Source organism: Penicillium samsonianum, assembly GCF_028829775.1.
Source record: "Penicillium samsonianum strain IBT 33392 chromosome Unknown utg000007l_segment0_segment0, whole genome shotgun sequence".
Classification (NCBI taxonomy): domain Eukaryota; kingdom Fungi; phylum Ascomycota; class Eurotiomycetes; order Eurotiales; family Aspergillaceae; genus Penicillium; species Penicillium samsonianum.
This window is the reverse complement of record NW_026643265.1, coordinates 1,064,582-1,090,385: the sequence shown is the minus strand read 5'-3', so window position 1 is coordinate 1,090,385 and position 25,804 is coordinate 1,064,582. Positions and strand designations below refer to the sequence as shown.

Genomic DNA, 25,804 nt, shown 5'->3' with positions numbered 1-25,804 from the left:
GCAATAGAGGACGAGGGCGATGGATGTAAGTTGCCAATGTAACTATCTCTGATGTAACTATCTTACCAGAAGTACCAGTCTTTCGCTTCAACGCAGTATCACAAAAAGATCTGGATTTCCTCCCTAGTCGATTTCAATATCTGATGACGCGCAGTCAACCACATGCCGTGAAGTTGGTTGACTCTATTATGATACCGGACTGCTCACTGTGTATTAGAGTGGTCCTCAACCCGTATCGACCCTCTCAATCCAAACGTGTGTCGCAGTGTTAGATCACTGTAGTTGTTCATGATTTTCGAAACGTGGTCCTCGACGGTTTGGCGAAGAAAGTGGTTAAGGTCAAGCTCCGAGCCAACAAATTTCCGCCGAATGCTCTCTCCTGTTTCTTTCAAAGTGTGGAGAGAAGTGAACAGTCTGTCTTCGATAAGCGAGGGATCCATCAGCAATCGTCAAATTTCCTCTTGTTCCTTCGCGAAAGAGGTTAGGCTTTGAGTTTTCTAGGGCGAAGTTTGTTGGTCGTATTTGCGGAATCTCTACGCGTGGATAGAGTCTTATCCTACTAAACTTCAAAACCTAGATAGAGGTGATTATAGAGACCGTCGAGAAATGTGGGAAGGCTGGTTTTCGATATCCTCTCCCTATCCCCCCTTCGACGACGTTCATCTATAAGAAGGCGTCGTAGCTCGTCAATCTCGGTGGACATTTTGAATTTCAGATGTTATTAAAGACATTTACGACGTTGCCGAGGGTCCTTGTTTACCTTTACGCGTGGCTACGTGCTGTACCACGTGACCTATTCTTGGCGTATACTTACAAAGCTTTTCCAATTCCCGGCCTCTCAAGTTAGGACTTAATACGGTAGAGCCCGGTGGCTTTTTCATAGATCTGATGAGGATTTTGTGGCCAGGCTTTATTGAGTGCCAAGAGACTAGGTTCTTCGAGTTCACTGGCAAAGGGCAACAAAAGATCAAGATCGAACCGAAGAAGGATAAGTAGGGGTATTCGTAGAGTACGGCTGAGCCGGTAAAAAAACAGAACATGAAGATAGGATCCAGCCGTTGAAGGCAGCAGAAGAAAAGGAGAAAGGACAAAAAGGTCGTCCTTTTGATATCAAAATGAAGACAAAACGCCAACCATGTCCACAGTCCTCTTAGCATTACCCAAAGCGCCGCGCTGAAGCCAAAAAAAAAAACATTAAATAGGCCGATAAAATGCGAAAACAAATACCGCGTCGTCGGTTGGAAGATTTTTTTAATATGGAGAGAATCTGGCACGTCGCCTCTGTGTGGCTCTTCTCACTGGACCGACAGGCTGATCTTCGTCGGAATCATCGAGGGTGATAGCATTGTGAGCAGTGGTCCCATGATGGACGGGACGGCGCGCATTGGATCTAGCAGGCCTAACAGGCGGCGAGGATTCCTCTTCCTCGGATGAGTCAGGAACTGTTTCAGGTGGAGGCCTCGCTGCAAGCCATGGAGCATCGCTGGGGGCTTGGAACCAGGGGGATTGTTGTGGATATTGTGGATGGGCTTGACGAGGCGGTCCAGTCTGGATTGCGTCTTCGTCGGATTCATCCGAATCTTCATCGTCCACCCCTCTGTCGTTCGATTCATCTGAAACTTCCACTTCCTCTTCCTCCTCTTCAGAAGCCTCGTCGTCAAAGTAAGGTGTACTGTTTCTGTAATTGAGCCCAATCGGTATGGGATGGCGGCCACCCTCAGCATCATCCACAACGGTGCCAGTGGAACGTTCTGATTCCGATTCATACATATCGCCACTCCCGAGGCGATGGGCTTGACTTTCAATGAACGAACTCGTGGGCGGATGGTCGTTTTCCGCATCGATGAATGAGTCTGACTCGTCATACTCATTCTCCTCTTCCTCTTCCTCTTCTTCGTCGTATTCACTTCCATTGGTATTACCTGAAGCGAGGTAGTTCCCATGATCCACTGCGGCCGGGGCCCCCAGTGGGATCATGGCAGGTCCGTGGATCAAGTTTTCAAACCGGTCGAAAAATTGCCGGCCAGCACCCGGGGGCCAGTTAGGGGGCGTCCATGGAAGGTAGGCCCGTAATAGTTAAGCGCAAAGTCGCCCCAAATGCCATCATGATCTTCTATGTCGTCGAAGTTGTCAGATTCCCCTAGTCCGCCCTCGCCTTCGCTCTCATCCTCATCCATACCATCATCCATTGAGTCTAGGTCGGTCTCACTGAAGTCGGCTGATCCACTGTCATCTGTCTCCTCAGAGCCCGGCCGGTACCGATAGCCGCATCCTACGCAAGTGTCTCCTTCAAGTTCCCACGAGCAGCTCGGACATCGAACCACTCCGTCATCAATGTCAATGACAGGTTTGAGTGGGGGAGCTTTGGGCTTGAAAAGACCCCCGAACAGACCTCCTTCGGTTGGATGTTGATTGGCCTTGTCCAGGTCCAGTCTTTCTGCTTCGTCCCTTTGGTTCTTTGTATGCTCTGTAGTTGTTTCTCCTTTGTCTAAAAGCTCGGCTCGACCTGTGAACATATGCACAACTGCCCGAACCTGTAACACGGGAGATATGTTAGATACAATGAAACGAATTGAAGATGGTTAAAACTCACCAAATAAGCTGGTGCTGGCTGAGTTTTGACGGGTGCTCGGCAATCCGGACATGTTCGCTTTGACCTTCCACCAGCAAACCATGATGATAGACACTATGTGAAGAATTCTGGTCAGGTAATGGAATTAACCAGATAGGAAAATAGAAGGGACTCACTGAGTAGCAGAAAGTGTGCCCGCAGGCGATAGTAAACGGTTCGTAAAGGGGACGGATGCATATACCACACTGTATCAGAGTGCGAATATCATCGACATGGCCTTGGAGGGTGTTGACTAGCTGTATAGCGCGTCAGTCTCTAGTTCTTCAGTCACTTCAATAAGATGCGGGAATTGACTTACCCCCGATGCCTCAGCCCCAGAACCATTTCTAGCTGCCATTTTGACCTTCTGGGGCTCGTCAAGAGCTGTTGTTTCCACACTAGGACGTAGCCCATCAATCGGAGTGCGTTTTAGGCGTCTTGGGGCAAATGCGCGAGTGTCGACAGGATGCGGTGGGGGTCCCGGAAACTAAAAGTTTCGCGAAGTGGCAAGGTGTGATCAACAGGTTTTCGCAGAGACAAACGCTAAGAAGTCAAAGAACGCTACGAGGATAGCGTGACGGTCTGAGATTGAGAGAAAGGCACAAGGAAGAGTAATAATATGATCCAGATTCTTTAAGTGAGAGGGCGGATGTTTTGGTGGCCTCAGGCAAGCAATCACATAATCATGAGGAAGGGGGCCCCAGCCCAGGGAGCTTCGACCGGGCAACTTTGGACGTGACTCGTCACTTTCTTTTATTGATAGTCCTCATATGACAGTCACTCATTTTCGACTTGTCGCACTTGCTGAAAGGCCATTATTGTGAAAATGATCTGCATAACGAGTGCAACTGTACACCTCTTGCGGGTGAGCGACTTTTGTATATGAATGAAGCCTCGGGAGATCATATAACACATAGACATTGCCCGTTTTTTGGCTTCTCTTTTTCTTTGATTCCTAGGCAGAGACCAGGTGAGCCAATAACTTACGTTTCCATTCAATAACATAGCCGATCAAAGCATATTCGACCTCACTTACACATCTAGATCTTGCATCAACCAGTTCACTTACAATCATACATCAGAGCATTCACAAAGACCCTATGCAGCACATTTCAAGAGCTTTCAAGACTTCGGTTGAACCTAGGGGCTTTTACGTCTCTACCATCTGACTGACTTGGGGAAATATTCATTTCATAACAATAACCTGCAGGAATGAATGCAATAATCAAATCGTTCAAATAAACAATCATCTCACCATGAGCTCTTCAGAGCCATATGGCTAAGAACAGATCAAATATCTGTAGATTCCCTGGCACTAAGGTCTACTTTGTAGCAGCATGGGACTGTTTCTTGTGCCATTGCTGTTTCAGTTCCTCCGAGTGAAGGTGGCTGTCATCGAACATGCCCTTCTGGACCTTGTCATCTTCAACAATCTCCTTGTCCATATGCCAGAAAACCTATCTGTTCGAAGATGAATACCTTGGGACTAGCCGTATCAAGGCGACGTCTCACTCTTTTCAGTCCCGCATAAGCCGATTGGCGTCACGGAATTGGCCCTGAAGCATCTCAAAGCGATACTCCGCCGAATTGATGATACAAGTCACCAAGTATCGAGACGGGACAGACTGCTGTGAGAACACTATCATCCTTGATGGATGACGATCGGGGACGGAAAGATGTCACCATTGTGATCCGTTCTGTCATACACAGTGCCTGAAGCGCTTTATGCTCGATATACCGACCTTGCAAACCCACGGCTAAGCCCTTTGCACCTTTGTATACTTGGAGCACTGGTAATATGACGGTTAGAATGCGTACTATTTGCCGCCCTCGAACTTTCACCACCTCGCCGTTTCCATTTCCGAGAGCGGTCTCACCACCCATGTCCGTACGATCGGACACATAGCCACACAACAAAGGGATAACTATCAGTGTACCAGTCCACGGTAGGACTTTCATCTTCGTGCGACTCACCGCTGGCCTCGCGCTCTTGCTGCTCACGGAGAAGTTGATATGGCCAATCTCCAAGTCCATGACAGGGACAAGGTCAGACCAGCAATACTTGAGAAGGCCGAGGTCAAGTCTACGAGAAGAGCTCGGCTCTATCGATCGAGTCTGCATGTTCTTAAGGAGTAGTCTCGCATCTCTTGGCATTGTATCGTGGCAAAGAATATACATGTAGTACATAGCAGTGGAAGCAGTTAGAGAGAGCCTAGCAAAGCACCGTGGTAACATCCTTCGGATCTTCCAAAGCAAGTAATACTATCTATTTGTACTAAATCGTTTTTAGTAGTTGATGGGGTCCATATATTTGCTTTCTTTACTTCCATATTATCAATTGTATGCCGTAGGTGGTGTGGTGCCCATGAATATATATAGACAGACTAGAAAGCTGCACTCAGAAATGGCCTTAAGCTATTTTAGTGGGTCCACAAACTATATATAACTAGAAGCTGTACCTATGTAGGTGCTTCCTTCTGGAATTATATGAAACCCAAAGCAGTATATAAAAAAAAAAAAAACACGGTGTTATGCGGACCTCGGGACTCCAGTTGGGGTATATTGGCAGATCTCCGCGCCAAGAGTGCGGATCCCCAATTCTTCCTGCGTCCAACGCTAACCTTCTGCTCCAATCAACCTCCACGTCCAATCTGGTTTTCGAGCAACGCTTTGGCATTATATTTTATTCGATTAAATCACTTGCCTCAATCATCCATTGCAAACACAGGAGAAATACGAACTCACTGCACCCATGGCGGCTGAGTCAACCCAAGGAGACACTCACGACAAAGCGTGGGAGAAAGCGGAGAAGAAGTTCACACAGTATGTTTCAATGTTTCTTCCTTCCACCTCTTCTTTCTGTGTTTGCCCATTTCCAAAACGTGATATGGCGTTTCTAAAGTCATCCGTGATCGCGTGCGCGGTCCGCCGGGTCATGTTTACATGGACTATGGGGTCTTGAGAGCCCACGCATAGCAACACAGCCTAGCTCGATGGCTGCATATTCATTGGGTTGAATACATGTGGCTTTATTCATACTTGATAGCTAACTTGTGATTTTAGTAAACATGCTAGCGAGTACTACGACCCATGCCAAGACTTCGCGGATCGGAGTCTCAAGTGTATGAAACGGAACGCCTTCGAGCGCGAAATGTGCCACGATTATTTCCAGTATGTCAGAAATCCTTATGTGATCTGATTAATACTTTGACTTGCCCTCCATGCGACGTACCTGGCTTTGGATCCACTTCTGGCCAGCTCATATAATATTGTCATGATTATCATATGTCTGAGCTTTCTTACTGACTGATTACTTTGTCTAGAGCTTATCGTGATTGCAAAAAAAACTGGGTAAGTCGAATACGGAGTTTTGTCATTATCGTCTCAATCTCCTGTCTCGTACAGGTTTTGTATCCTATCCGCGATATCCATTCCATTGACTTTGATTCGGTACCCGTCGGAGTATATTTCGCTAACAAGGCACAGCTCACCCAGAAGAAAGTTTCTCTGACGCCTCAGCCCAAATGAGACATTTCTATCATTCCGGACCATTCTTACTGAAATTATCGACAACTTTCCTGGCTGTCAAGATCCCTGACATTCCCAAAGCGTTGTTGCATGCCAATGCGTAAGGTGTGCTGTTCTATCAACCTAATAACCAGAAGCCTACCAAACCCAAGCTCCTAGATTCTTTCATATGCACCGCTATGTGATGAACATTCCAACTGCCGTCGGGCGTCGTGATCTTGTTAGGCTGGTAAAAATTTTCCCTGGTCCGGCTCTGACCTGCGGGATAAGCGAATTTCTCTTTTTGGACTTGTTTTCCTGCGATTGGCTTATACATGGCGTATTGGACTACCTTTTGAATGATTTCAAGTTGTATATTAACAATTTTGTATCCTTGGGGTCATATTTATCTTGTCCAGGTATAGTGCTTCTGATTTTCACGTTCAGTCGAATACAACCCTCGTGTAACACATGAATGATAACCAGTAAGAACTAAAACTACATGGATGCCAGAACCTTTTAAATATGGAAGTAGATAGCCTCGGTAGTCTCCTAGCAACCTTGAAACCTTGTTTCAAGATTTTGATATGGGTTATTCATGGGTTTGAAGTGCGACTTCTTATTTTAATTAATCCATATGGTCTATACTATACGTGAGACTATAAAGCACTGGGCATAACAGTCAATACTTTATTTAACCTGTCATTGATATCATTTCTATTTCTGAACAATGTACATCAATGGCGCATAACTACAACGCATAATTACTTCAAATGTTGGTTTCCTGCCGGCAGTATGGTGCGGGGACCAACTGACCGCCTACCCTTTGGTCTCCTTCCCCGCCAAATAAAAAAGTGACCGGAGTCGATCACTCAACTCCAACTCAGATCATTGACCCTTTTAGTCCATGCTGTGCTTTGCACAGTGATCAGACCATTCTGCGAAAGACGACAATTGAAGAGTTTCCCCGCAAATCCAACAACACCTCCACCATGAGCTCCAGCAATGACGCTGTGTTTCTGCGTCGCAACAACCAAATCCAAGATGCCATTGACTCCCAGAACATGAAGCAGGCCTTACAGCTGATTGAGAAGCGCATGAAGAAAGGCGAGAATACTCAGTTTTTGAAGGCAAGTGATCCTTAACATTGTTTACTCCGAATCTACCACCGATGCGACGCTGTTAGCTGTACGGGACAAACTAACATGTGAGATCGCAAGCAAACAGGCCTGGAAAGCGAATGTCCTCTTCAACCATACCGACGAGAGCCATAAAAAGAAAGGCATTGCAGAGACTCTCGAGCTGTGCAACGCCGATCCACCAATCTCCGATTTAGATTCTCTCGACATACTCCACCGTACGCTGCAGAAGATGGATGACTACACCGAGCTTCGCAGTGCCATATGGGAACGAGCAGCTAAGGCAAAGCCACAAGATCATGCTCTTCAGATGAGGTGGTTCAATTTCGGATTTGAGGCTGGTGACTGGAAGTCAGCCCAGAAAGTGAGTTGGAAGAAGCCTATGCTACACCGGCATCATATCAAGGCCCAAGTTGCTAACGAGTGCCTTCGTTCTTATCACAGGCTGCCATGAGTCTTCAAAAGAACTTTCCTCGGGAGCGAAAGTACTATTTCTGGGCCATTTTCCTCTGTTATCTCGTTTCAGATGACGAGACTAGCTCGGACATGGACCGCAAGTTGTTTGGGACACTTGCCTATCGCTTTGCTCAGAAGGCAGTAGCCGAGGTCCCCTCTAACCCGGTATGTGACCTTTCCCAAAGACTACATGCTCACTGGAAGTGAGAACTGGATCCAAGATTTGGACATAAATGACTGACTCGGCATGATTCGAATGGCTTACTACAGACCGAATTGCTAAGCCCTCCGAGAGCCATACAAACCGCTGAGGAACTTCTCTTGGTTGTTCGAATTCTCGAATCGCAGGATCGTTGGGCAGAGGTTGTGCAAGTTCTCAATAGCGAGAATGCTGGTCTCAGCTCTCGTATTGTTAATAACGACAGGACCTTCATGTTGGCCAAAGTCCATAGCTTGGGGGTTGCCGGACTATGGGAAGAAGGGCACTCATACGCCAAAAGCCTGCTTGCCGTGTCTGAAGACGAAGCAGAGCGCAACACTCTGCATGAGCGCGATGATTGGAAATACTGGAACTTGCTCATCGTAGCCGTGCGTCGCCTTGACAAAAGTCCGGAGTATGTATTCCAATATCTTACTTCTACACCATTGGACCCTAAGCTAACAAATGATTGCCTGCTTTGTAGGCTGCTTTCCGACACGCAGCAGCACATTGAGAAGTTTATCGCATTCATCCCAAAGTCCCGCAATGCGCACATCGCTCTCATGGACGTAGTCCTAACTGGGTTTAAACGGGGCGAGCGGACAGAGGATGATCTGGTTGTTGCGTGCCAAAGATACTTTGACCAACACAAGCACAAACTATATGCTTTTAAAGACTTGCGAGGGGTCTTGGAGACCCGTGCAGATACTTTGATTCACCGAGTAGCTCAACATTGCATGGACAGCGTCGAGGGGAAACCCGTAAGTGCAAATTCTGCTAAACTCGGTTAATGCGAGCTAATCAACTTTCCAGGACGATGCCATTCCATTGATCAATGCGTACAAGCTGCAGTACTGTGACCAGATTTCAGGCAACAACAACGCATCGAAATCCAGTATTGAGAGTCTTGTCCGCAATTGCCTTTACTTTTACGATGCATTCACCTTATTAGCAAAGACCCAGGATGCAAAGAAAGAAAACCAACCAGATACTGCTTCCGCGATGGAAAGTCGGCCTACAGATGACTTCTGCATCATTGCCGCAATGGCCCTTCTTCAGCCAAGCCCAGCTGGCCAGGCATCTGAGAAAGTCAGCAACACTGCCCTGATTCGCGCCGCTGGGATTCTGGAACGCCTTCTAATTGATTCACCCCATAACTACGAAGCGATTCTTATGTTGACTCGCATTTATCTTATTCTCGGCGCCGGCTCCATTGCTTTGAGGTCGTTCGGCAAGCTGTCTGTCAAGCAAATGCAGTATGAAAGTGTCGCTCACAACCTCTTCACCCGCTTTGCCACCATCCACCCTCATCCCGCGCCTCCTATTGAGGGTGGAGAATACAAGGACTTCGACGCGCAAGTTGCATTCATCGCCGCTCTCGACTTTTATCGTCATGCACGCTTCACTATCAAGAACTCTTTGATAAAAGGACTCGGTGATGGGACTTATGTCAATCTAGACGACACAATTGAGCTTCAAAAACGTATCGGGGACAGTATCTGCCGGAGAATGTGGGCCCTGGAATTAAGGCGGATGCAAAGAATCCGCAAAGGAAACCACTTGGCCCTCCATGAGGACATCGGTCAGCAATTCTCAGTCTCTCATGTACTCCTGACATACTTGAATACTAATTACCCTATAGCCCAGGATACATCACCGGCCCAAGACCAGCGGAAGTATGATGGTTTTATGAACCTGGAACGTTGTGACCAACCTCCATTTGAGCACCGATTGCGCGCAGGCCCGATTCCTGGGGTAAGTTTGTTTGCTTGAGTGACACTGCGGCACCGACTAATATCGGTATAGGAAAACTGGCTGGCATCCGCCCGGCTCACTGATCGACTATTCAGTATTCTTGAGAGCATTGGCAGTCAGAAGCCAGTCGTCTTGAAGCTAGACCTGCCCCAAATCGACAAATTGTCGCTTTCCCAGACTGATGATGATCATACCGACACTGAGAGGGATGCAACCAAGATTCACGTGGAATTGCTGAAAGTGGCTATGTTTATGGCTGGATCCAAGGCCCATACTTCCACCGAAATTGAGACTGCTCTCGGTGAGGTAGAGGATTGGCTGAAGGCCAAGAGAGAGGACCTAGCCCTGGGAGACACTAAGAAGTCTTCCCTTATCATGAGAACAACCATTGAGTTCACCCCAGACACCCCAGGTGCACCGACATGGGAATATTTCCATGCCATCTGGACCCTGGTGGAGACACTCAAGGCTTTATGGAATATTTTCGACCTGGATTCTCGAAAGGCTGTTAAGAGCGCCAAACTCCCTGCGGAACAAATGAAGCGACTGAATACTCTTGTTCGTGAAGTTTTCGAGGATGTCCGTTCTAACACCCGAAGTTTGAAACAAAGCCTTGCCGAATCAGCCACTCTCAGTACACTCATCGACATGGTTAAGCGTGGCGATACAACTGATGAATATGAGAAGCCGCTTCAAGATGTATTGGAAAAGGCGCTGGATGAATCTGCGCTCGAATTGTTCTGCGGAGAGTTGAGGGAGAGCTGGGAGGAGGCGCTTGATGGAGTGCTGACTGCCAGGCTCTAATGTTGAATGTTGAGAATTGCGAGGAATGAATCATGTGTCCATGAAAATACATAGTTAGTGTACATGTAAACCAAATCCATGACAGAGTTGATGTTAATAAGTCACATGCAGTCCGGGTAGTAAGAGGCCGATCTAATAAAGTGAGGGCAAATGCCTATCACGTGCGTATGCCAAGACATATGTACTTTGCTGCCTGAGGTGTCAGTAGCACACGCTAGTCCCGATTTACCCAGCCCTAGCCCTAGTCACTCGCCTACCGCACCAACGCCAAGGCTCCATTTTGCGGTTCCAGGCAAAAGACCAGGCGATTTTCACACGGCTCCCTCACCTCCTCTTCGACAACCTCCGCCAACCCCTTCAGTCAACAACCGTCGAGATGGCCGAACGCTCCGGAATTGTGGTCGGACTCAACGCGGGCCGGGTACGTTCTTACTGTCTCTTTGCACCATGTTTTCCGGTCGTTTGAAGGTCTCCCAAGGTCTCTTCTTTTCGTTCAGTCTGTTGGTCCACCCAAGACCAGTCGGGTCAAGGTTTATTGCGGAAACACCGGGAATTATCACGGCAAGGAGGATTGCGATTGAATCGTCTATTGGAAAATATCAGAGACTCGCTGGGGAAAATTTCAATGTCACGGGAACACTTTTTTGGATTCGACTTTTCGCACCGAAGCCAGTACTCGCCTTGCACGCAACCCTGATCCGACCACACCATGAACCACCCCGACAGACAGACACGAAACACGAATAGAAGAGAACATTGGGACCTGCGGCCGCTACATTAGACTTGGGCGAAACAGACATACTGACTGGGCTCTGATATAGAAAACCACCGCCCTCAACACCCCCAAGACCCGCATCTCGCGCACCAAGGGCAAGTCTTCCCGCCGCACCGCTTTCGTCCGCGAAATCGCCCAGGAGGTCGTTGGTCTCGCTCCCTACGAGCGCCGCATCATTGAGTTGCTGCGCAACGCCCAGGACAAGCGTGCCCGCAAGCTCGCTAAGAAGCGCGTACGTCTACTCTCAATCCTTTCTCCAATTTCGTCTGGTTGGCCCTGTTACATGGATTACGTTGGATTTGAGTCGATTTGGTCGACGTCTTGGTGTATCAGAATCGTACTGTATGGGCCATACATGTCAATCCTGCAGAGGAAGATTAATTTCAACATCTGCTTGGACAAGCCCATGCAATTACTGTTCTGTTCACCGGAGACGGAGATCCATGACCAAAATCAACCGATTTCCACTTGGATCAGAGTCCTCCAGTCGATCCATTGCGTTAACACCCTTGCTAACTTCATGTCCAGCTCGGTACTTTCGGCCGCGGCAAGGCCAAGGTTGAGTCCATGCAGAAGGTTATTGCTGAGTCTCGCCGCACCGCTGCTCACTAAATTTTCCGACCCGTTCCTGTTTTTCTTTCGTTTTAACGACTCGACGCAAAAAAAGCGTGATTCTCGGATCGGAAAGGGGGTTTCGTGGCCATTGGGCGTGCATGAAGGGGAAGGCAAATATGGGATTCCTTCTCTGTCGTATGGAGTGAAACCATAATGAAAACAATTATTCAACCATTTCACGTTTGATATTTGCAATTGAGCCACTTTCTAAATGGAGGTTTACAACGTAGACGGAAATGCGTATGAGTGCCCAAGTATGGCCGAGTGAGGTTTATATATATGTTGCAGAGTCGACATCATCTCAGTGGCTCTACATCCACACTATGCATTTAGCGTCAAGTCTAGCTTACTAGGATTGAGGCTATCTATGCAAATGATGTTTTGAAAGGCATGTGATTCAAGTCTATACGCACATCTAAGATGTTAATGCGTCTTCAAAGGATGCGCCACATAGTTAAGTCATGATCATCAAGAGCAGCACATGTCGCTCACCTGAACCAAATACATTCCATCATCTCGATTTCATTTCTTACCCGGTAGCTTCAGCCACTTAGGCATACCGCCACTCTTTCGTGCCCCGCTGGGCTTATCACCACCATCCTGAGCGCTACTCGGACCCGGCTGTGAGGGACTAGGCACATCTTCCTCCTTGAGCTCTGGCGGTTGCTCCACCTTGAGCTGTTGAGCCTGGCTCCGAAGCTCGGGGCGTAGAATCTCCGCTCGACGTTCATGAACAAACGAGGCAGCGTTATCAGCCCAAGAGAAATTGACAAGCACACGGCCAGCCAGTCCTAGATCTTTAATCAGATGCTTATTGTCTGATGGAGGTATGGCAGTTGTATGCTTGGATCGTGATACACCGTGGACAGTGAGAGTGAAGTTCTCACTGGCGAACGGTGGAGCGAGACACCCTCGTGCGAATTCATACAACGACAGTCCTGTATCCGAGGTCCCAAATTTGGCGACCACTTGGCTCTGATCCGGGAAACGGATCTTCACACTGACCTCATGAATTGCTGCTCGCCTTGCTGCTTCTGCCTCTGCCTTGGCGGCGATCTCGGCGTCCGTTGGCAAGCGTTTTGGGCGAGAGGACTCGTTGAGTAACCGCTGGTGCAGTTTTGCGTGCTCAATAGAGGGAATGTAATCACTCTCGTTGTAGTCTAATTTTGCCGACGAAGGAGTGTCTTCCGAGGGAGGGGAGAAGACAGTAATTGTTCGGCCAGAGTCGGCTGTGGAAGTGGCCGGTTCGGAGATGTATGGGGGAGCGGCAACTTCGTCCGATGCGGCGGTGACGCTGGAGGTCTTAGGCTGCAATGAGCTGGAGAGCTCTTGAGCAGGCTCCTTGCTTGTGCTGTCAACAAGAGCTGCTGTTGGCACTGCGTTCTTATCCTGTGCCGAAGGAACCTCATCCTCCGAGGACTTGAAGAACTCGCCAATCTTGAGCATGGCTTCTTCGATAGGCTCCTCAGTCCGTCGGAAACTGAGTCGAATAAGAACATTGCCATTGTTGAAACCTAGCTGGGCTAGGGTTTTTGTAGATCCGTGAAGCTCGATACTTCACGTTCCAAGATCTGAAGGACGGGGATCTCATAGTACAGTCGTCCGGCGACATCTCCACCCTCGGCAGAGGGCACTGCCCGTGAAGTGAGATTCCGTACCGGGCCAGTCCCTGCAACTCCGGCCTCGAACTTCCGTAGTACCATCCATAGTGTAGTCGTACTAGGGAACTTATCAAGTATGCGGCCATTCGGGGCACCACGAGCTTCAGATTCGGGTAGTTGCAAGCCGACGGTTACGACTGACGGGGAGCGAGAGAGTTGAACAAGTTCAAGCTTTGCACCGGAGATGAGACCAGACAGACGGTATGAAAGAGAAAGATCTAACTGCTTGCGATTGTGTCTGTTGTGTAGAAAAGACCGGGTCAGTGTTGTCATCAGATAAACGGAACACCGACTCACTTTAATGAGTACTGACTAGCATTGTATCCAAGCTTCGAACATGCTTCTTGTAGGATATCGGTCAAGTGTTTGGTGGGAGTAGTCTTGACTGTTGCCCGCCTGGCTGTCGCGTCGATCACCACAACGTGGGCACTCATTGTGTATGGAGAACACTAGCTCTGACAATTAATGGAGAAGGTTCAATATTCCAATAAAGAGATTTAAGATGGACAAATCAAAGAAAAGAAGTGTGAAAGTCGAATGCGGGGAGAAAGAGGGCGCAGAAAGTAGTCGAAGGTCGCATACGAAACAGGCAGCGGTGCGGGCGTCATCTGAGCTCTCGCGTACCTCAGAGCTTCCCCGTCATCAACTCACCTCCATCACCTCCCCCAACCCGCCCCCTTCTCAACCACATTTTCTCGTCTTTTTTCTCGTGCTTTAGCTCTGGAATATCTCTGTTATATTGAATTGCACTGAAACGCTGCAATAATGGTAAGAAAAATGCGCCCTTTGTCCCTATCGTCCACGAATCTCTGGACCTCAAAGCTGACCGACTTCTCCCATCACAGTCCAACCCCTTCGACATCAGTATGCCGGAACCTTGTCCCTCGTGAATATCCAACCAAAATACTAATTGTTCTGCAGATGGCGGTGCCTGTGTCGCCATGGTGGGCAAGGACTGCGTCGCCATCGCCTGTGACCTTCGCCTGGGCATGCAGTCCCTGACCATCTCCAACAACTTCCCCAAGATCTTCAACTACGCTCCATCCACCTACCTCGGCCTGACTGGCCTCGCCACCGATGTCAACACTGTCTCCGATCTCTTCCGTTACAAGGTCAACATGTACCGGCTGCGCGAGGAGCGCGACATCGCACCGCAGACCCTCGCCAACCTAGTGAGCTCATCGCTGTATGAGAAACGCTTCGGTCCTTACTTTGTCAGCCCTGTGCTGGCTGGTATCAACCCAACAACGGGGAAGCCGTTCATCTGCGGCTTTGACAGCATTGGCTGTATCGATTTCGCCAAGGACTTCATTGTCAGCGGAACAGCAAGCGACCAGCTCTTCGGTACTTGCGAGGGTCTGTGGGAGCCTGATCTGGTATGTATACTATAATTGTTGTTTTTATACCCCCTACTAGATGCGCCATCTAACACACTTTGTCATTACAGGCCCCCGAGGACCTCTTCGAGACAATCTCACAAGCACTGCTTAGCGCCGTGGACCGAGATGCTCTCTCCGGTTGGGGTGCCCAGGTTTACATTATAGAGAAGGACAAGGTTACCCAGCGGTTATTGAAGGGACGACAGGATTAGATTTGGGGAAGTGGTTGTTTTGGGCTTTCCGTTGGTTTGAGGGCAGATCCCGGCGTCTACGGTCTTCACTGGATGATATGTGCCGTGTACGGTCAATCAATGACGGGATAGCACAAGACCAACGTGAGAGCGGTTGATACCTGAGCCGAAGGGCAATTTTGTTCTTTGACTCCATGTTTCTCTTACTCCTATCACGATAATAAAAGGCCCCCGTTGTCACGTCACGGCAGTGTTCCAATTTGCATCATCAATTCGACGTATTAACCAGGGAAACGGACATTGCTTGGATATGAAAATAAGAACAATACTGAACACAACCTTGGAAGTAGATCGAACATAAGAGGCAAACAATACGAGCGAGAGACAAGATCAAACACAAAATCTGGTTTCCTGTTTCCAAAACAAGGAACATCTTGCTATACATCTTGCGCGGCAATACACTAGGTTATCCCCCAAAGGCCTCGATCAATGGTCAGTCCAGTGAGACCTTCAGTAACCATCACTGTCGGCTACCGCCCCGTAGGCTGGTCCATTATTGCCTAGGAACCTTTTGATATCAGACGCCAGCAACTCAGGCACTTCCCACGCCGCAAAATGGCCACCACGATCATACTCCGTTTCTTGCACGACATTTCCAATGGACCGATACCACGCCATAGGCCACATAATAAGTTCCTCCCGGAACTGGGCCACTGCAAAGCATACACTCCGTGGTGCCCGAGCCCCGAGAACTTGTTCAAGCGACATGTAATTCAGGTCTGTCTTTTCCAGCAGGTCTTCCTGAGTTTCATTCTCCGACACAGCCGTAGTTGCACTACGCTTCGGCGCCGAGGCCTCGTAGTAGATCCTCGTTGACGCCATTGGCCCAGCCGTGGAGAAGTAGTATACACTCACCCAAGTCAAGATCTCCTCATCCGTCCAGGGGTACTTGTCGGACCAAGTATGCATTTTGTCGTAGATCCAAGCTAGTAGTCCGACGGGACTATCGTGAAGCCCGTAGCCTAGAGTTTGTGGTCGGGTCTCTTGCTGTTTCATGTATGCGTTGCCGCGGGTGATATATCCTAATGTCCGGGCGATGTAGCCACGGTCTTTTACTGAGAATGGCACAGATAGCAGCGATTTGAGGAATTGGTAGGGACTTCGCCATGGGTAGGGCGGTATGACGGGTATGAAGTTCAGATGGATGGCTTGAGTGTGTTGAGGGTAGTATTGAGACATAGTACGGGCGATCATGCTGCCCCAGTCACCTCCTTGAACCACTGCTGTGGGATTAGTTTGTTTCTTTTCGCGGGGACAGATGGTGCTTGCCGTATTTCTCGTAGCCTAGTGCGATCATCACTTTGTGGAGAGCTTCGGCATACTGTGCCAGCCCGAATCCTCTCTAATGTGGTTGTTAGGATGCATTTGAGCAAAGTTGATACATAGCATGTGCTCAATATACCTTCTTGACGCCCTGCGAGAAGCCAAAATTGGGCAATGAAGGTGCGACGACATCGAATACTGGGCCATCCCCGTTGTTCTTAGTGAGAAGTGGGATAAGCTTGGTGGCTTCGAGGAAGCTGCCAGGCCCTGGTATAAAAACAATAAATTAGCAGGCGCGGCGAAGACAGTGACGTAGACAGTCCTAGGGGCTAGATACATCCGTGGATAAAAAGCAATGGAATTGCTTTTGAATTTCCGCTCCGATGATGCACGGCATGTATATTCAGCTCTCCGAAGCCCTCCACTCCTATTCGAACATTGACTTGCTTGAGTTGCTCATTCAGCTTTCGCTCTTGCGCGCGCCAGTCAAACTGCTCACGCCACACGGTGATAAGTCTCTTGATTTCATGGAGAGGAACGCCCATGTCCCACTCTGAAGCATCAAGCTCATCGGGGAAGGTGGTGTACTCCAGCTTGTGGCGGAGCTGTTGGAGTTTCTCGTCCGGAACGGCGATGTTGTATGGGGTGACTGAGGTCATCGTCGTGGATCATGTCAAGATCGGAGTTTGTTGAGAATGATCGGAATGGCAAGGTTGGTTGCTATATATGATACATATACTATCGTATCTATACGTGCTTATTCGGGCTCATGCACATGCAGGACCGTGTCTCGCTCAAGTTATAGGAGATGTCGCTGGTTGTTCCAGTTATACATGCTCACAGTCGCGCTCGGGCCCCCGCGAGATCCAGGTTTGAATTGTTACCTCGGTTTCACAGTACTAACCTTGCACATTGTACATGTGCAAGGATGGAGCTGTTCCAAGGTTATACGCAGGACCTCGTGAGGTTACGTAGTTATGTAATTTGAGCGGATGCGCATCCATCGATGTCAACCAAAATCATATGCACCGTCAGCATTAAGACAAAAGCTTGACTTTCCAAGGTTGGTACTCCATAGTATATCGTGGTTTCATATGTCTACGATGTATATTTCAGGAGAGCAAGCCAACTGGACAGTCAGTTCTAGCATTCACTACATCCATGGATACATGTAGTGTCTGAGTGCCTGACCACATGGTATTGCCTAAATAGGAATCGGCGATGATTCAGCGAGAAACAACCTCCAGTCCTTGGAAGGGAGGGTGCCCAGCTGTTTCTTGCTTTTCCAAACACTATGTTGCTCATGGTAAAACACACTATGCTCAGAGTTCTCCATTATATTCTCGGGACTCACTATTTAGAGCCTTCCCTGCTGAACTTACCTTCAGAAACAGAGCACCTAGAGTCTTCCATGCCGAACCTGCCTCCAGAAACAGAACATCCAAAGGCTTCTATATCGGACCTGCCTCTAGAACTAATGGACGAGATAATCCAACGGCTCGATATACAGTCTCGGGTTTGCCTTGCCCTCAGCTTTGCCCTCAGCTGCAAGTCTTTATACATACTCTATCAACATATTTTGGCACAAGACGAATTCGCCTTTTCTACATATAGGTTCGGCCGAGGTTGGCTTCCATATGGGCTTCTAGCTAAAAATTCCGATCTAGAACCATATTTACGCCGTCAACTTCTTTGTTGGCTTCAAGGACCCAGAAGACTCTACTGTTCATCATGCAGCAAGTTACACCTGACCAACGACTTTGAGTCCTCTGAGAGGGAATATAGCACTGCGATAAACCGCAGATGCAAGTACCCCGGATTTGTGAACGTCTGTCCGTGCAGTCCATTGAACATCACAGCAATGGCTCGAATGCTGAAAGGATGTCAACATGAATGGCTCGAATGGCACCGTTGCTCAGTCACAGTCCAACCTGAAGTGGTTGCCGACCAGAAGATGTACATATCACAAGACGAGGAGACATATTTGAGAGTCCGAAGTCAATGGGAAATCACTTACAACAAGGAAACAAACGGTTGTCCAAAAATTGAGCGCTTTTTCGGCTGTCCCCATCGATGCGTGCTTCCAGAATTCCCAGAATCTCGTTTGCAGAATGGCCAGTTGGAAGAATGCTATGAGTGCAACCTCTATATAAAGGCCCACTGGAATGAGATTGACAAAAGCCTGTTCCATGTTGAGATAACACGCACACTTGATGCTCGTGAGGTTTTGAGAAGTAGATAATAAGAATTGGTGTGTCGTTTTACTTGAGATATTGGGTTTAATGGACTAAAGAAGGAGTCAGCGTTGGGTATGTGTGTATGGAATAATGTCAATTATTCAGAGATCAGTTGAAAAAGAGCAAGAGAGAAGCCATATAGAGTATGTACTTACAACGTACAACATATAATCATCAAAAGTTATCCATGGATACATAGAAAAGTCGCCTTTTCCCCCTTTATATATCGTACATATTAGTCTACTCCGTGCTATTATTCATTACCCTTCTGATACATTATACCACCAACGAGAAAAAAAAACCTAAAAAACGACGTCCAAAAGAACATCCAAAAGAACATCCAAAAGAACATCGGAGTGTTATCTTCCATATAGCATCTCTTTATCATTAAGCCAGATAAATCGGATTATTAAAATCCTACATTTTCAAGGACAGAGGCCAGGAGTAGATCTGTTCTATAAATGAACTCAGATGTTCCGAGTACCTGACGTCTCCATATATAATACCCGAGGATATGAGGTACTGAGTACCTGACAGCCCTGATTCTGGTCTAGATCCCGCTGATCCTGCATCGCAACCTCCGTGCACCTCTGCAGGATTCGAGAAAAAAACACAACACACAAAGAGAAGAACCATCATCAGAGGGATCTACAAGGTCTGGAGAAGCCTGAAACATTTCTGTTAGAAATATTATTAGGTCTACATCGGAATCTATGAGCTCTTGATAACTCCTGTTTCAGGCCGTGTCTAGACCGCCCGGCCCCCATTGAACGGAAAATCCCCTCTCCCCTCCTTCTGGGCCTTCTCTCTCCAATATTTCATATTCTGGTGGATGTACGGAGTACGTCGAAGCCGTCTCGATCCATCCACCGTACCTATTATTTATACAATTGAAGGCTATGGTCGCTGCCCTCCGATAAACAACCACGAGAGACCCCGAAAACCGAATCCTCGAACCGCACTCACCTTCACTTGCCATATGGACTATGCCCGACACACCCGAGCCGGATGTCTCTCATGCTGTCCAGCCCTGTCCCACCATGCCGTTCCCCTCCTGCAAGTCTGAGTGCATGACCGGTGACGGACTAAACGCCGTTCATGACGAGGGAGACGTGCAACGCGACTTGGGAACATGGAATGATGGTGCTCAGACCACTGCCATTGAACATTTGGTCAACCTGAAACAGGGTTTGCGGGCATCCGATACCGAGCTGTTCTGGAAACGGCTTATGGAGGACATGACATCTATGACCAAAGCTCAGTATGGGTTTGTTGCCCGGAGGGTGCACGGGAGTGAGGCCATGCCAGAACTAGGCGGGCGGCGCCCGTCGCTTTTTGGTGCAGCTTTCTACTATAACGATGGTTACCAGACCGTTGGTTTGCAGCGAAACAGGTATTTCGCGGGCGGGAACCCCTTACTGCATATGGACCATGAACGGCCTTGTTTGATCCCCGAGAATCTCAGCTCACTTGTATCGTTCGGCGATGATCAATTACCGTTCGCCGCCGATGGTTATTTGGCGATTCCCCTCTTTTCGGCTGGAAAGTGCCTGGCGCACCTCGGGTTGATGTGGTCGAAAGATGGTCTTCGGCATAGAAACCTGTCCTGGTCCTTCCTGGAGATGATTCTCCACTCACTCGAAGACCTGATTGTACAACGACTAGGCCCAGGGGAGCAAATTCTAGATGAAGGCTTAGATTCTCCAACGGCAAATACCTCAGATTTCCACAACCCCCAGACTGCCGCCTTCCATGAAGCCGCTGATTTCAACTCTCACCCCCTCAAACCCTACGCCCGAAGCTTATCCCATGAGCTGAGGACCCCGATGCAGGGCGTGGTAGGCATGCTTGATGTCATGCACGCTACAGTCCGCGAGGCGATGGAGAGTAAAACTCCTGTCAAATCGGGCGGCATTTTTCAATCTCTCAAGGAGGGGATCGAGATGGTTCAAGATAGCGCGAGACGTGCTGTTGAAGCGGCTGACAATGTCGTTCATGCATACGAGCTCAACATGCAAATCCCCAAAACCCCACTCCGGGAGGAGCCCGAGATACTAGGCGGTCTCGCAGTCCCACCTACTATACCCGAAACCCGCCCGAGCATCTTTATCGAAGGAAATAATATTGCTGTAAACCCGTACAAACGGCGGCGGAGCCTACCATCAGAAATGAATAACCGACCAGTACGCAAGCAAAGACTCCGTGCGGCTTCGTCGCGGCAAGAGCTTTCGCCTCGCAGCGAAGAAGTTAAGAATGCTGTTCACGAAAGCGACCAGATCGTACATGCTATCCCAGCTCGCCAGTTCGAAGCTGTAATGGCTAACATGGTCGATCCACGCCCGTCTCTCGCAGTTCGGCGATCCGCACCTCACTTACTCCTTGAGGGGATCAACGTGAACCTGAGAGGTTCTGCTTTGCGTTTTACCAAACTGCGAGATCTTCTCCGCTTGGTAATCAATGAGTCTCTTCACGTTGGTGGCCGACCGGATTCTGCTGTTAGCAATGCAACCGAGTTTGGTGAAAGAATTGAGATTCGGTCGCGGTCCTCGAATGGTGAATTGTTCACCCAGGTTGTGGACTGGTCTGTAGACCCTTCATTACCGGACACCCTTCTTGCCGATGACCGCGATCTGGCCAAATTAATCTCATGCGTCTTTCTCAACGCGATTAAATTTACCAACAACGGCACCATTACTGTTTGCGCAACTATTGAGCCCAAAAGGAATGATGTTCTTATTCTTGTCCGTGATACCGGCCCGGGAATCCCCGCTGCGTTCCTACCCAATCTTTTCAAGCCATTTGCTCGTGAGGATGCATCGACCACAAGAAGCAAAGATGGCCTGGGCCTCGGTCTGCTTGTGGCCAAGGGCCTTTCACGCAAAATGGGCGGTGACTTGACATGTGTGCGTTCGTCGACGTCTGGTCCTACGCGCGGTACAGAATTTCGAATTCGAATCCCCGTAAATCAACGTGAAGCTGAACTCCGCCCTGCAACTCCCAGTGAGAGTGTTTCGACGCCATCTACCTCTACCACCGACCAAACACGACAGGGTAGTGTCAGTAGCCTTTTGTCTGACCCCTGTTCCTTTAACTCCCCATTTATCCTCCCCCAAAACTGCCAGCTGCAACAGCCGACACCGTGTACCACCGACGAGAATATGTCTCAAAGCCCAACACCCCTGCGACCCTCAACACAAACCCGTTTGCATCGAACACATATTTCCGGCGATGCATATGACAAGAAGCTTGGGGAGAAATATCCGCTGCGGTTTCTCGTTGCCGAAGACAATCGAATCAACCGGCGCGTACTGGTGAACATGCTACGCAAACTTGGCTACCGCGACGTACTCGAAGCGGCCGATGGCAAAGAAGCCGTCCAGATCGTTCAAGGCATTCTCTCCGCATCAAAGCCCTCCACTGCCCTTGGCATTGGTCTCGATCCAGCAAACGCAATGCAAGGCGTCATCAATACGCCACCTCCGGCTACACAAATAAAACCGATCGATGTTGTCTTGATGGATCTTTGGATGCCTGAAATGGACGGATATGAAGCCACCTCACGAATTCTCCAGATGGTCGACAACCACCGGGACCAACATGCTGCTTTTCAGCAACCGAACCCCAACAGCCCTGACTCCATGGAAATGGATCCAATCCCCAACTCCTTTTGTGCGCCACCACCTCCCACAGTTCTTGCCGTGAGTGCCGATGTTAGCGATGAGGCATTGAATCGCGCCTCCAGAGTGGGAATCAAAGGCTATATGACGAAACCATACAAACTCTCTGACCTCGAACGGTTGATTCTCGAATTCTGCGGTGGTACTGGCAACCCCGTTGTCTAAATCCTAGTATAACCACTAGGCCCATCGTCTGAACATGATGTTGCTTTCTTCTTGGATTTCCACGTCAAGACCATTATATACCCATTGGCTGCGGTTCTTTTCTTCTTCATGCACAAACTCCCCAATTGCTTTTTCCTTTGGCCCAGGGGCCTTTCAGGCTAGGATATGCATTGACTCGGCGGCCTATCCCTTTTTAACTGCCATATACCATGATCCTCATTTTTTGGCCCATTTTATGTTTATTATCCCCATTTTGGATACAATGATTCATGATACATCACAAGCGAGCACTGCACACTACATAAAGTCATTAGTTAAATGAACATGTAGTAAAGACATACTGAGACTTGAGTCCTAGCCACCATGATTTTTCCACTCTAGGTAGCCTTATAACTGAGGATATACCCCCTGGGTATATATCACCACAACATGGAAGTTCGGGGATTATAAGACGATCTACAAGATGAAAGTAGCAAAAAGGCAGTCGAAAGTGACAAGAAAAGAGGGTTGACATATTGCTGTCGTTGATAGGCAGCTCTTCCACTTTACCCGCTGGACCCGCAACATCCGCGCGCCTTCTCAAAACATGGATCCATAATAAAACTCTAATAGGTTTTGATAGAACTACTTAAACAAAAGGAAGGATCGGTAGTCTTATACAGGTTTCTAGAAGCAATTCAGAAGCAGTTGTCAAGCTTTCAATATAGAATGACCACCATGGAGAGCAGCCTTTCAGCGCGAGGCAAAGCCTTCGCGGCACAGAAGCCAACCTTCCTCGACGTATTGAGCGATCTGTGGGCTCCCGAGTCTAACCCCGATGGAATTGTGAACATTGGTCTCGCTGAGAATGTGAGGATTACCCGCCTTTAATACCATCATTCTTAACACATGTCTATAGAGTCTCATGCATGAGGAGATGGAGAGGTTTATCAACTCCAACGTAAGATACAACTTGACCTACTTACTCCACACAGTAGTACCTGACCAAAGTTTTGTACTTAATTGCTTCTCCAGTCGCAAATCGACGCACATGCATTGACCTACGGAGACGGATTCAGCGGCTCGCACAAGCTCAAAGAAGCCACCTGTCATTTCCTGAACAGCCATTTTTCTCCTTGGACTGCGCTTTCTCCCTCCCATCTGGCCATTACATCCGGTGTCAGCAATGCAGTTGAGTGCTGTGCCTGGGCGTTAGCCGACTTTGGCGACTACATTCTTGTTGGGCGTCCATATTTCAATGCTTTTAAGACGACGTTTGGAACACGGGCTGGGTAAGGAATAAGTATCGAATTTCCAGGTACAACTGAGCTTACCGTTGTAGAATTGAACTTCTTGAAGTCACGTTCGCAACAACGGATCCATTTAGCATGGCCGCAGTCCAACACTATGAGAAGACATACGCCGAAGCGAAGAGCAAAGGCTTTCGCATCAAAGCGCTTCTATTGTGTTCACCACATAATCCTCTCGGTTTGTTTCCTTATCTTACTTGTATACAATTGGATCATTTATTGAAATCCTTCCAGGACGCTGCTACCCCGAAAATGTCCTAAGAGAGTACATGAAGTTTTGTACCAGAAATGGACTTCATCTAATTTGTGATGAGATCTATGCACTGTCTGTCTGGGAGAATCCTCGCCTGCCTGATGCTCCAGGTTTTAGATCAATTTTGTCTATGGATGTCAAGGACGTGATGGAACCAAGCATGGTGCATGTTGTATGGGGGTTAAGTAAAGTATGAAGCCCCTTCCTTTGCCTTGAACGGGACCTGACTCGTTGCTTTACTAGGACTTTGGCGCAACTGGCTTGAGAATTGGCTGTTTGATTAGCCAGTCAAATAGGCCGCTATTGGAAGCTGCAGATGGCATTTCGTGAGATTGTATTCCGGTCTTAATATCGGAAGATTTGCTGATTATCCTTCCCCAATTAGTCTCTATAATTTCCCATCAAGCCTCGCAGACCAAGTTGCCACAACTGTTTTACTAGATGACAAATTCACGAGGGCGTACATCGCAACCAACCGGCATCGTTTAGCAGAAAGCTACCGTTTTGCAACAAATTTTCTCCGGTCTCATCAAATCCCGTATGCCGAGTCTAACGCTGCATTTTTCGTTTGGATGAACTTGAAAGATGCATTCAAAGGTCGTGCGACCACGGATGAGGACATTCTTGCAAAGCTTCGGAAAGAAAAAGTATACATCGCAGTTGGGACGGCCTATGCCGCTGAAGAAGCGGGGTGGTTTCGAATGGTATTTGCGCATCCGCAAAGTGTGCTGGAGGAGGGACTGAACAGAATGCTTCGAGCTATCCAATCATAGGCAATCCTTACTCTATGTTCAACTTTAGACCATCATGGACTAAAGGTTTCGAGGCCCTTTCCGTAGAAAATACCATATCACCGATGTAAAGCCCAAGGTATTCGAGCAGATGCTCTCGGAGGTCTTAAAGTAGGCATACGGTGAAACTGAGAGGTGTAATCGGCGCAACGTAGACACTTGAACTGGTGCCATACTTAGCGGGGACCAACACGTTCGCCTAAAGCCTATCCATTTATCACATCCAGACCTATCCACATAGATAAGGTGGTAAGACTGGAAGTCTGAGATAAAGTGAAGGTATTCATCACGCATGTCTGAATTGCGCTCTCCAACCTTGACTTAGGCAGTCATTTTGGACCAACCTTTGGACGTAAGCGCGTAGCTGATGCTCGATTTCGTGAAGGTACAGGGTAGGGTTTTCGAGTAAATAATCGCACAAAGCCTCGAACATGACTGGGAGTGATGCTACAGGGTCGTCCGCCTTTGTTGGACGGTAATTTGACGCTGCCAAACATCCGTATATTGGAAGAGATTCTCAGCATGGTGCTCCTATCACAGCCAGCAGCCTGTGCCATCTGCGATATAGATAGCTCCCCACTGTAAATCCTTTCATAGATAAGCCCATGCTTAGAAGGGGCTATGTTTGGCGGCTTCTTAGTTCGATCACTTGCCGTCCCTTGGGAGGTTGTTTTAAAGGTGGAGTAAATTTGAGCCGGTTATTGCGGGTGATGCGGTTCAATACCCAATGACCGCCTTTACTACGCCTTCCCACTACATTGGCGGCAATTCCACAAAGTACTCGAACCCACGTATTGTAGGTATCTAGGGAAAAGTATCAACTGGGTAAGAGCGTGAGTTGGTTGACTAAACCAAGCTCCAGTCAACTATCTATCGCTTGTCTCATGTCCCATGAAGCATCTTTCTTCTACGCAATTACCTACTGAACCATTTCACCATCAATAACAAAAGGAGAAAATCAGAATCACCACACACGT

General features: G+C 48.3%; 12 protein-coding genes across 12 annotated transcripts; 7 read left to right on the top strand and 5 right to left on the bottom strand.

The window, feature by feature from the left end:
• Positions 1–1,251: 1,251 nt before the first annotated feature.
• Positions 1,252–1,977, bottom strand: N7471_011241 (Zinc finger RING/FYVE/PHD-type; the record flags this gene model as incomplete). Its single annotated transcript, XM_057283960.1, has 1 exon — positions 1,252–1,977. The coding sequence occupies one exon, from the start codon at positions 1,975–1,977 to the stop codon at positions 1,252–1,254; it is 726 nt and encodes a 241-aa protein (XP_057130226.1).
• Positions 1,978–1,991: 14 nt separating this feature from the next.
• On the bottom strand, positions 1,992–3,202 carry N7471_011240 (uncharacterized protein; the record flags this gene model as incomplete). The annotated part of the gene is made up of 4 exons (XM_057283959.1): positions 2,931–3,202; positions 2,749–2,868; positions 2,594–2,686; positions 1,992–2,534 (listed from the first exon to the last, which is right to left on the bottom strand). Exons 1-4 carry the CDS (start codon positions 2,967–2,969, stop codon positions 1,992–1,994), a joined length of 795 nt encoding a protein of 264 aa, XP_057130225.1. The 5' UTR covers positions 2,970–3,202.
• A 731-nt stretch (positions 3,203–3,933) lies between these two features.
• N7471_011239 (uncharacterized protein) lies at positions 3,934–4,645 on the bottom strand (the record flags this gene model as incomplete). The annotated part of the gene is made up of 2 exons (XM_057283958.1): positions 3,934–4,068; positions 4,190–4,645. The coding sequence occupies 2 exons, from the start codon at positions 4,643–4,645 to the stop codon at positions 3,934–3,936; spliced, it is 591 nt and encodes a 196-aa protein (XP_057130224.1).
• Positions 4,646–5,250: 605 nt separating this feature from the next.
• N7471_011238 (coiled-coil-helix-coiled-coil-helix domain-containing protein) lies at positions 5,251–6,571 on the top strand. Its single transcript, XM_057283957.1, has 4 exons — positions 5,251–5,434; positions 5,675–5,782; positions 5,935–5,962; positions 6,098–6,571. The coding sequence occupies exons 1-4, from the start codon at positions 5,364–5,366 to the stop codon at positions 6,137–6,139; spliced, it is 249 nt and encodes an 82-aa protein (XP_057130223.1). The 5' UTR covers positions 5,251–5,363; the 3' UTR covers positions 6,140–6,571.
• Positions 6,572–7,110: 539 nt separating this feature from the next.
• On the top strand, positions 7,111–10,471 carry N7471_011237 (MDM20/NAA25 family protein; the record flags this gene model as incomplete). Its single annotated transcript, XM_057283956.1, has 8 exons — positions 7,111–7,248; positions 7,346–7,621; positions 7,702–7,878; positions 7,984–8,327; positions 8,397–8,673; positions 8,726–9,494; positions 9,555–9,667; positions 9,719–10,471. 8 exons carry the CDS (start codon positions 7,111–7,113, stop codon positions 10,469–10,471), a joined length of 2,847 nt encoding a protein of 948 aa, XP_057130222.1.
• Positions 10,472–10,847: 376 nt separating this feature from the next.
• On the top strand, positions 10,848–11,858 carry N7471_011236 (60S ribosomal protein eL36; the record flags this gene model as incomplete). The annotated part of the gene is made up of 3 exons (XM_057283955.1): positions 10,848–10,892; positions 11,293–11,478; positions 11,775–11,858. The coding sequence occupies 3 exons, from the start codon at positions 10,848–10,850 to the stop codon at positions 11,856–11,858; spliced, it is 315 nt and encodes a 104-aa protein (XP_057130221.1).
• A 525-nt stretch (positions 11,859–12,383) lies between these two features.
• On the bottom strand, positions 12,384–14,100 carry N7471_011235 (putative UBX domain protein; the record flags this gene model as incomplete). Its single annotated transcript, XM_057283954.1, has 3 exons — positions 13,820–14,100; positions 13,423–13,760; positions 12,384–13,384 (listed from the first exon to the last, which is right to left on the bottom strand). Exons 1-3 carry the CDS (start codon positions 13,954–13,956, stop codon positions 12,384–12,386), a joined length of 1,476 nt encoding a protein of 491 aa, XP_057130220.1. The 5' UTR covers positions 13,957–14,100.
• Positions 14,101–14,287: 187 nt separating this feature from the next.
• On the top strand, positions 14,288–15,113 carry pup3 (proteasome core particle subunit beta 3; the record flags this gene model as incomplete). Its single annotated transcript, XM_057283953.1, has 4 exons — positions 14,288–14,290; positions 14,368–14,386; positions 14,444–14,898; positions 14,970–15,113. 4 exons carry the CDS (start codon positions 14,288–14,290, stop codon positions 15,111–15,113), a joined length of 621 nt encoding a protein of 206 aa, XP_057130219.1.
• A 489-nt stretch (positions 15,114–15,602) lies between these two features.
• Positions 15,603–17,074, bottom strand: N7471_011233 (epoxide hydrolase; the record flags this gene model as incomplete). Its single annotated transcript, XM_057283952.1, has 4 exons — positions 15,603–16,372; positions 16,422–16,494; positions 16,555–16,682; positions 16,753–17,074. The coding sequence occupies 4 exons, from the start codon at positions 17,072–17,074 to the stop codon at positions 15,603–15,605; spliced, it is 1,293 nt and encodes a 430-aa protein (XP_057130218.1).
• A 1,202-nt stretch (positions 17,075–18,276) lies between these two features.
• N7471_011232 (uncharacterized protein) lies at positions 18,277–18,657 on the top strand (the record flags this gene model as incomplete). The annotated part of the gene is made up of 1 exon (XM_057283951.1): positions 18,277–18,657. The coding sequence occupies one exon, from the start codon at positions 18,277–18,279 to the stop codon at positions 18,655–18,657; it is 381 nt and encodes a 126-aa protein (XP_057130217.1).
• Positions 18,658–19,638: 981 nt separating this feature from the next.
• N7471_011231 (CheY-like superfamily) lies at positions 19,639–22,494 on the top strand (the record flags this gene model as incomplete). Its single annotated transcript, XM_057283950.1, has 1 exon — positions 19,639–22,494. The coding sequence occupies one exon, from the start codon at positions 19,639–19,641 to the stop codon at positions 22,492–22,494; it is 2,856 nt and encodes a 951-aa protein (XP_057130216.1).
• A 717-nt stretch (positions 22,495–23,211) lies between these two features.
• On the top strand, positions 23,212–24,809 carry N7471_011230 (uncharacterized protein; the record flags this gene model as incomplete). Its single annotated transcript, XM_057283949.1, has 7 exons — positions 23,212–23,343; positions 23,393–23,434; positions 23,509–23,765; positions 23,816–23,961; positions 24,018–24,226; positions 24,280–24,362; positions 24,422–24,809. The coding sequence occupies 7 exons, from the start codon at positions 23,212–23,214 to the stop codon at positions 24,807–24,809; spliced, it is 1,257 nt and encodes a 418-aa protein (XP_057130215.1).
• Between the last annotated feature and the right edge of the window lie 995 nt (positions 24,810–25,804).